Source organism: Sorex fumeus, unplaced genomic scaffold (genome assembly GCF_029834395.1).
Source record: "Sorex fumeus unplaced genomic scaffold, SorFum_2.1 ptg000008l, whole genome shotgun sequence".
NCBI classification, from domain to species: Eukaryota; Metazoa; Chordata; class Mammalia; order Eulipotyphla; family Soricidae; genus Sorex; species Sorex fumeus.
Window position 1 is genome coordinate 87,076,432 of NW_026606065.1, and position 9,713 is coordinate 87,086,144.

General features: G+C 49.6%; 1 protein-coding gene across 3 annotated transcripts in view; it reads right to left on the reverse strand.

Moving 5' to 3' along the window:
• Positions 1-2,792, reverse strand: part of HSPH1 (heat shock protein family H (Hsp110) member 1) — a 28,704-nt gene extending 25,912 nt beyond the window's left edge. For 2 of the 3 annotated variants that reach the window (XM_056109249.1, XM_056109240.1), the window contains exon 1: positions 2,108-2,265. In XM_056109249.1, the coding sequence (XP_055965224.1) occupies positions 2,108-2,214 (107 nt within the window). In that variant the 5' untranslated portion in view covers positions 2,215-2,265. Of the gene's footprint in view, positions 1-2,107; positions 2,266-2,498 lie in introns of those variants that run through there. The other variant, XM_056109258.1, reaches the window with a different exon arrangement.
• Between the last annotated feature and the right edge of the window lie 6,921 nt (positions 2,793-9,713).

Below are 9,713 nucleotides of genomic sequence, written 5' to 3' on the forward strand. Positions count from 1 at the left end.
TGACCCTAAACACATGATTAGCAAACTACATGGTATAGTAACCTCTACTTCCCGGTCACCAACTCTATACGGATCCAGGTCCAAATGCCTATGCTGTACCTACTGCTTCAGGAATTACCATCTGCCTCTTTGGGACCTAAAGGTTTTACATACGCCAAAAGAAATGCACCTAAGTTACACTTTTGGAGTCCCACACGGCCAACTCTGCTTTAAACAGCCAGTAAAAATGACACAGAACTACAAGAGAATCAAGTGGAAACATTCCGTGTCTGGGATGAATGATCAGCATAAGCAACCCTGCGACAACTCCGAAGAGATAAAAAGTGCCGTGTAACCGTGAGACCTGCTTTCTCCTCGAGGACAAAAACGGAAAGGCAACACAGCAGCTGGAACACGCCCAAGAAGTAGCCGGTTTTAAGGGGCAGGTGGACGCTGAAGCCGGTTTGCATCAGTCCTGAGAGTCAGCCTCAGGACTAGATTATCTGAGCAGCTGCTAAACAACATCCTCAAAGCCAAAGTCATTCACGCTGCCGCCAGATCTTTAAAATGCATTCCCAAGCAGTGTATCTTTCTAAGACCCGAGTAACACCTCAGTTGCAAAGCACTCGTTTTCCTAGGAAACAATCTAACCATAGCAAAGCGAAAGTAACAGTTGCTGAGTCCAACCCTTCAAAAATATCCAAGGGGACGCTCCCACTGCCCTGGGCTTGCATGGCTCACAGATGTACCTGTTGTTTTTGGCCCCACCGTGCTAACTAGTCGCATACACAATCTTCCCTACCCTCATCTGTTGCGCTCTTTTTCTCACCCTCTTCCACTGGATTCGAGATGGCGAAGATGAAACCACACCTAAGCTTGGAAACCGAGCGGAGACACTGCATTCCTTCTAAGGACAGCCGCAGAACAAAACCCTCAGCGCGGCCGAGACTAGCAAAGGTCCAAGCACCGGATGTTCAGAGAAGAACCGGCCCAGCCAAGCCCCTAGTACCGTCAAACGTTTGCTAAATCTTCCTTTTCTTATACACTTCCACAGACATGTCGGAGAGGGGGAATGTTTTAGTTTATGCTTTTAATCCTGGGTTTAAAGCGTCTGGCATGACACTAGTAATGAAAGCAGCTCCCTTCACCAACGTCCAAGCAAGTCAGTCTGCACGATTCAGACCAGCAGCCTCTCCCCCGGGTCTCGCCAGAGCTGGGGAGGGGGGAGAGTCGCTTCTTTAAAAGGAGACCCTCTGCCCAACCCACGCTGCGGGATATTTATTTATTCGGTCCCAGCCAGCACAGGTCTGCGCGATTATTCTGGTCTCTCCTTTATTAAGATGGGGGAGGGGGGGTAGGAACTGATGGGGAGCTCGACAGCTCGGAACACGATGCAGGATTCTTGAGTGGTTCGTAGAAGATGAGCAGAGAGGAGGATGAGGAGAAGGGAAAATAAGAGGCCGATTGTTTGAATTTTTCATAAACAGCAGCAGGCCCCGCAGTCTGAGCCTAGAGAGGGCTGCGGGTGGGGAGCGAGGCGGATCCGCGCTACAAAGGGGCGATTCTGCGTCTGCCAACACCAGTCCCCCGCCCGCGGGAGCTCTGGAAGCTTCTAGGTCGTTGCGCGATTTCACAACGCGGAAGGAAAAGCTGCACCGCCGCGGCTCGGTGGCGCGCAGACCAGACCCGGGGCGGGCGGGCGGGGGACGCGCCGGGGGCGGCTCAGTCGAGCCGGGAGGAGCGACGGGGGCGGCCGCTCGCGGGGGAAGGCAACGGGGGCCGAGTGCACGCGGCCTCGGCGCCCCAGGGAGGAAGCCCGCCCGGCGCCCACCCGGGAATAGCTCCTTTGGGGCCCCCCCGCCCCCCGCCAGCCCCGCGAGCCCGGGCTGCAGCCCCTTCGCCCGTGCCGTGCGCGCGATCCCCGCGGGGGGCAAGCACGCCGCGGCATCCCCGAGCCCCGGGAGCGGCGCCCCGCACCTCCCGCAGTCGCCCGCCCGGCGCCGCGGCTCTCCGGGGGCTGCCTGCCAGCCAGGGGCGGGAGACCCGGCCCCCAGGACCCCCGCCGAGCTTCCCCCTCGCCCCGAGCCCTCCGGCCGGCAGCCCGCCCGGCCGCGGGGTCGCCACTTACGGGGTGCACCGGTCGCTGAACTCGTTGGCGATGGTCTCGATGCCGCCGGCGCGGGCCACGGCGATGTAGCAGCTCTGCGAGCCCACGTCCAGCCCCACCACCGACATGGCCGGCTCGCTCGTCCGCCTCCCGTGCGCCGAGTGCCGAGTGCGCCGCGGGCTCGGGCCGCTCTCGCTGGGCGCCGCGACGCGGGGCCAAGGCTGCTCGCTCCGGCGCCGCCCGGGGGCAGGGGGGGCTCGCCCGAGCTGGGGGTGCCGCGGGAGCGGAGGGGGCGCTCGGCGGCCGCAGGCGGATCCGCGGGACGTGCTCGCCGCTCGGCTCCCCGGCGCGGTGCTCGAGCCCGACCCGGAGGGGGAGGGCCCAAGGCCTTATGTAGCGCTCGGATGAGAACTTTCCAGAATCTGCGGCATTTACTCCCCGGCGCCTCCACCGGCCCCTCCACGTGCCACTTCCGCTTCCTCCTTCTCGAGCCTTCTCGAAAGATTCCGCCCAATGGGCGGCTGGTCCCCCTGGGCGCGGCCTCGTTGTCATGGGGACCGGAGAGTCGCTCTGACGCCCATTGGCTCGGGAGGGGCCCGAAGACCCGCCCGCGCCCCCCCCGCCCCGCCTCGGCCGGGGGCTGCGCCGGGGCCCGATGGGACCAGCCAGGAAGCGCGGCCGGGCGGGGCCCACGCGTCCGAACACGCCCGAGTGGCCGACGGCGCCCGACCCTTGCCGCTACAGACGGGAACGCCGAACGGGAGAAGACGGGACCTACTTCGGCACACCTGAGACCACCGCCCTCCCCACCCCCAGCCCACCCCGCGGCGCCTCCGCCGGATGCCGAGGCGCGCCGACGTGCTGTCGGCAGAGCATGTCGGGAATTGTAGTCCGGCTGCCAGCCGGTCCGCGCTCGGCATGCTGGGATGTGTAGTTCCGGCCGCAGTGCCTGCTGGGACTGGGCTTTGTCTTGCCCGGTTCTGGCGAGAGGCTGAGTTCCCTCTCCCTCCAGCGTTTTTTTTGTTTTGTTTTGTTTTGTTTTTTGCCCCGATTCTCATTTGGCGGCGTTAGTCCCGTTTACATGTCTATTTTGTATTACCCCACCTATTGTCTAAAATCCCCCCCCACACACACACACTGTTACATTATGTATTAGAGAAATTTCCGTTCATGAACAGAGGGTTTGTGTTAAACGTTCATAGCCAGGAGTATATGATTTGGTGAATGTCAGCGCTTGTTTGTTTTAAAGCGATATGAAGATGTGAAATTTGGTCTCTTTTTCTGCTTTTTTTTTTTTTGCTATGACTGATTTGCACAGACTTTTTTCTATCCTGCCTGCCACTCCTAATCATAATTTATTAGATGAATTATGCCACTTTGATCTGAAACCGCTTTCATTTCAGTTCATGAAAAGTGATGTCCCTGTGAGCTTATTTTCAGTAGAGACAAGTATGAAAAGGATTAACAGGGCAGCTTTGGGGGCTGATACTGGGCCTGTAAACTTGGCTGGTAAACACTTGATGGCTCTCTCTGGGCTCATACAAACTACAGGGCAGTGCAAACATGTGTAACTGGTAGTTGTGATGGGATGACAGAAACATTAAATCTAATGTTAAGATCTAAATCTCGAAGGGCATGATTACTCTTGGGATGTGAAATCGAATATTAGACATAAAGCAATCCTGTTGTGTTTTTGCAGCTTAGACCTGCACTTAGAGAACAACTTAACTTGTTAATGCTTCAGGTAAGTGGAAGAAAAAAAAAAGGAGGGAGAGAGGACAGAGGTGCTGGGACCCTCAGGACTACACTCAGAGGTGCTGGGGCAGTGCTCATGTTGGGACAAGATGAACCTTGCAGCTGGTCTGCTTGTATGCCACTCTCCCGACACCAGTTAACTTGCTTCAAAATGGGCACAATCTGGGCCTGGAGAAACAGTACAGAGGGTAAGACACTTTTCCTGGCATGCAGCAGACCTTAGTTGCATTCCCCAAACCAGCCAGGAGTGATCCTTGAGCCCAGAGCCATGAGTAAGCCTCAGCACAGTGAACTGTGACAAAAAAAAAAACAAAAAACCTCAAAGCCAAAATGTAAAAATAAATGTAAAAGGTAAAACACAACAAAAAATAAAATGGGCACAATGCTAGCTCTCTAAAAAAAGAACTATAGTCATAGAAAATAGTTCGATAATTTTTATAGACTTCTATCATTATTTTTGTTTTGCATTACAAAAATTTCCCCCTACGCCCAACATTTTTTTGCTTTTCAAAGCCTTATACTACACTTCATGGAGTCTGCATTTTTTACATACTATGATAGCACAATACAAAATGTTAAATTCTTAACATACCATGATAATAATAAGTCAAACTTGAGGGGGCAGGGTTTATATGAGGAAGGTTCCCTTGTGCACAGGTGGAATGAACAGTTTTTGGTCTTTGTTATGATCTTCAAAATCTTTCGGCCTTAGTTCCCTCCTCTGGAGAAGAGAGATAATACCTACAGGATGGAACATTTAGAAAGACTAGAGATAAAATTCCTGATATGATCATAGGTATCAATAAATTATGGTAATGATAGTAGTAATATGAAAAAAAGTCCACAACAGAACTTTTATCTCAGCTCATATTACTGTGGAATTTAAGTTGTATGTTTTTACAACCTCTCTTTTATTTAATCGTTCCACTTTATTTAATACAGGTGAACCACGGATGATGAAAACTCACATATATTAGCTAATTTGATCAGTGCATTTATTTTCTGATACTATGTTTGGTGCCCAGACTTATTTTATTATGTAACCTTAATGTTTTACATTTTTGGAGAGCCTGGCAAGCTATATGCCAAACACAGTAACAACAAAGTCTCCAATGGAGACATTACTGGGCCCACTCGAGCAAATGTTTTACATTTTAACATACCAAATTTATCACATTTCTGTCCTAGTGTCAGATAAAGAAGATCCTAACAGGAGGCAGAGAAATAGTACAGGGATTAAGGCACTTGCTTTGCAGGTAGATGGACCCCACTCAAATCCCCAAGACCATGTGTGATCTCCCAAATACAACCAGAAATGATACTGAGCACTGGGTGTGGCCCCCCAATACACAGAAAATCCCAACCATTATTATTTGTGGATCCAAAAACAAACAGGGAACTAAGGTAACGTTATCTCAGGTCTACTAGCAGTTACTAATGCAGTTATTTTTTTCTCCATTCTTGTTTTCAAAAACAAAGGTCCTAAAAGCAAAAGTAGCCACATGTCCCAAAGAACAGAAAAACAAAATTGCAAAGATAAAATTAAAAAAAACCAAACCACACAAAACTGCCATTTAGAGAGATAAGTAAATACAAGAAACTGCATTAGGTTTCTTGGAAAGAGAGGAAGAGAGGGTAAAAGAAACTGTGTACATGGAAAATAAATCCATAAAAGAGCTTATGACCTTCAGCTTGAGGTGTGAATCAGTATTTTTATGACCTGAGGATTCAGTGCAGTGCTGTGTGCTGGAGGTTCCAGAAGCAGTGTAAGACTTGTTCTAAATCAAGATGCATTTTGCGTGGATGGCTTCTCTCTAATGTAGTATATATGAATGCTCAGATCACTGATATCGTTCTTGCTCATTTGAGTCTTTTTAATATTTGCTATCTAAATTATGTTTTTCTTCTCATCTCAGCTTAATTTTTTTTTCTTTTTGAGCATCACACCTGGCGATGTGATGCTCTGCACTCAGGAATTAATCCTGGCGGTGCTCAGGGCACCACATGGGATGCTGGGAATCAAACCCGGGTCAGCCACGTGCAAGGCAAGCACCCTACTCGCTTTGCTATCGCTCCAGCCCCTTAAAATTTATTCTTTTGGCAGGCTGGAAAGATAGTACAGAAATTAAGGTGCTTGTCTTGCATGCAGTCAGCCTGAGTTCAATCCCTGGCACCACAATGATCCCTTGAGCACTGCCTGGAATGATCCTTGAGCACAGAACCAGAGAAAGTTCAAGCACTGTGGGGAATGCCCCTTCCCAAATTAACAAACAAAAAGTTCGCTGTCTCCTTCAAAATATATGCAAATATCTAATCTTTGATATTTGACAAATCACTATAACCACGTATAACGACAGAAATAATATAGCTAAGTAGAATAATAGTATCACAAAAAATAATTTTAAGGAAAGATTTTTTTTTAAGGACCAGAGATTTAGCTTAGGGGTGGAACACTCGCCATGCATATGTGAGACCCTAAGTTTGAATTGTAGCCATGCCCCCTCAAAATTTTATCTTTTAAAATATTATCTGGAGAGATATGTGTTTTGCTCAACATGCAGAACACATACTTTGTGTGTAGGAGGCCTGGGTTTGATTCCCAACACAACGTGGTCCCCTGAACACAGTCAGGAGAAACCCCAGAGCACAGAGCAGTCAGTAGCTTCTGAGCATCTCCTGGTATGGCCAAAAGCAAACCAAAAAAATTTTAATTAAAAAAAAAATGCCCCCCAGCGCCATCTTTACAGCACACAGCAACAAAGACGAACACCGCTGGAGGGCACCACAGCTCCTGGAGAATGCTCCAGGTCCCAAACAGAGCTGATCTCACCGGGAGGTCCCAGAAGGGGTAGGTGCTGCATCCCACCTTCTCCAGATGGAACCCCGGTGACCATGAGTCTCTACAAGCATAGCTCGGGCATGTGGGAACCAGAACATTTTTTCCAAACCGCGCAGCCGCATAAGCGGCCGCATGACATCTCCTTATATATACAAAGTGACCAATGGAAAGTAAATCATCCAACGTTTCTCCCTGAAAATTAGGCTTAACTCTTTTGCAAACCACAACACTCAAAAGGACAGAGAGAACAGAGGGGAATACCCTGCCACAGAGGCAGGGTGGGATGGGGGGTATGGGGGTGGGAGGGATACTGGGTTCCGTGGTGGTGGGAAATGAGCACTGGTGGAGGGATGGGTATTCGAAATTTTAAAAAAAAGATGGGGCTGGAGTGATGGTACAGCAGGCCTTACATGTGGCCAACCAGGGTTTGATCCCCAGCATCCCGTATGGTCCCCCAGCACCACTGAGAGTAATTACTAAGCGAGGATCCAGGAGTGACCCCTGAGCATTGCCCGGTGTTGTCCAAGGACCCAAAAAGGGGGTGAGGGAAGGGGGGAAGAAACAAAGTAACTATAAAAAATTTTTTTTTCTGATTTTAAGCTATATTAAAAAGATCACCTAAAAAAGAAATGCAGGGAGAAACTTCTTAAGGAAACAAAGACTGGCTTTTCTTCTAACCTAAAAAGCATCTTCATTTTTTAACTAACAAATGTTGTTAACAAACTCAAACTAGGGGCTAATGTTGAATACATGCTCTTGGTCAACCACCTTTCCCCTGGAGCATTATGACTTCTTTTCCCACCTCACAACTTTCCTGCATGTTTCCCCAGCCTAGAAGGTTTTTCCTTGGTTCCTTGGACTCTTGACCAGGTCAGTTCCTTCTCAGTATTCAAGGTTCAGTTTATATCTCACTCACTTGGAGATATTTGTGAAGGGCTACCCAGTAAACCAGGCCCTGAGTGCAGGTATGGCTGGTATGGCCCAAACAAGCTCTCTCTCTCTCTCTCTCTCTCTCTCTCTCTCTCTCTCTCTCTCTCCTCTCTCTCTCTTTCTCTCCTCTGTCCTCTCTCCCTCTCTCCTCTCTCACCCTCCCTACACAAGCACACAACACACACACAAACAACAAACTTGTGCAAGACCCTGAGTTTGGTCTGAGCCAGAATAAACCCTGAGCACAGCTGGGTGTGGCCCAACTTCCAGCACTCCTGGAACAGACACCACCCCCTCACCTACCCCATGTAATCTGTCCAAAGAGGATGGATTTTTGTCTTTTGTGTGCTGGGGAATCAAACCTAGAGTCTCACACTTGATCACTTGACATCCCGTTATTCATCAACTTGTTCGAGTGGGTGCCAGAAATGTCTCCATTCATCCCTGTCGAGTGCTAGTGTAGCCCAATGGCGTCAGCTCACTCCAGAAACACGAAGAGCCTCAAACCGATCATTCCAGATCTTGACAAAGAAGTCTGACCATCTTGTAGGGGGGCACCAGGCGGTCTTTTGACGTCCCCTGGAATCCAGTCAGTAACGACTTTAGTCCAGTGGTCCTCTCCAAATCGCATTACATGTCCAGTCCGTCTGATTTTCCATGTCTTGGCAAATGAGACAGCGTCCCTGATTCTTGATCATTGATGGAGGTCAGAACTCCGCATTCTTTTTTTAAAAAATTTTTTTAAATTTATTTATTTATTTTGAATACCCATCCCTCCACCAGTGACCATTTCCCACCACCGCAGATCCCAGTATCCCTTCCACCTCCAACCCCCCCAACCCACCCTGTCTCTGTGGCAGGGCATTCCCTTTTGTTCTCTCTCTCCTAATGGGTGTTGTGGTTTGTATAAGAGTTTAGCCTGATTTTCAGAATTTTCAGGGAGAAACGTTGGATGATTTACTTTCCATTGATCACTTTGTATATAGGGAGATGTCGCACGGCCGCATAAGTGACCGCGTGGTTTAGAGGAAAAGTCCTGGTTCCCGCATACTCGAGTTATGCTTGTAGAGGCTCCTGGTCACTGGGGTTCCATCTGGAGGAGGCGGGATGCAGCACCTACCCCATCTGGGAATTCCTGGTGATCTCGACTCTTTTTGGGACCTGGTGCATTCTCTGGGAGCTGTGGAGCCCCCCCGCAGCCTTTCTTCTCTGCGGCTGTGTGCTGTAAAGATGGCGCTGGGGGGTTGGTTGTGGGCATGACTTCCAGAATCAGAGGTTACCTGGGAGCCGGGAAGGTCCCGGCAGTTTGGAGGAAAAGTCCTGGGTCCCACATACTCAAGCTATGCTTGTAGAGGCTCCTGGTCACTGGGGTTCCATCTGGAGGAGGCGCGGAACTCCACATTCTTTCTCTCTCTTGAGTGAAGCATGATACTCCAAGCATAGCTCTTTTGATATCCCTTTGGGAGACCCAAATAGCGTTCTCATCCTGTTTTCATAGGGCCCAGGTCTCTGAGGCATATGTTAATGCAGGAAGAACAGTGGAATCAAAGCGATGTGCCAGGAGCTGGAGGTTCTTCATCCTCTTGGCTATTTCTTCGACGCTTTTGAAGGCGTTCCAAGCTGCTCTCTTCCTCCTGCACAACTCAGGTACCAGATCATTTGTCATGTTGAGTTCTCGACCTAGGTATACATAACTGTTGCATTCAGAGATGTTCATTCCATTGAGAACGAATGGAACATCTGGAACAAGACCGTTTCTCATAAACATTGTCTTTGTGAGATTCAGCTGTAGTCTGACCTTTCCACACTCACAGTCGAAGTCGGCCAGCATTTGTGCCACTTGGCTGTTGTTTGGTGTTATTAGAACTATGCCATCAGTGAAGCGGAGGTGGTGTAGTTGCAGCAACTACACCACCTCCGCTTCACTGATGGCATCTATCTTCACTCCCATCTATCTTCACTTCTTCACTGATGGCATCTATCTTCACTCCCATTCCTTCCCATTCCAGTCGTTGCATGATGTTCTCGATTGTGGCACTGAAGAGTTTCGGTGAAATGGTATCACCCTGTCGAACCCCTCTCTTGACATGAATGATCACTTCC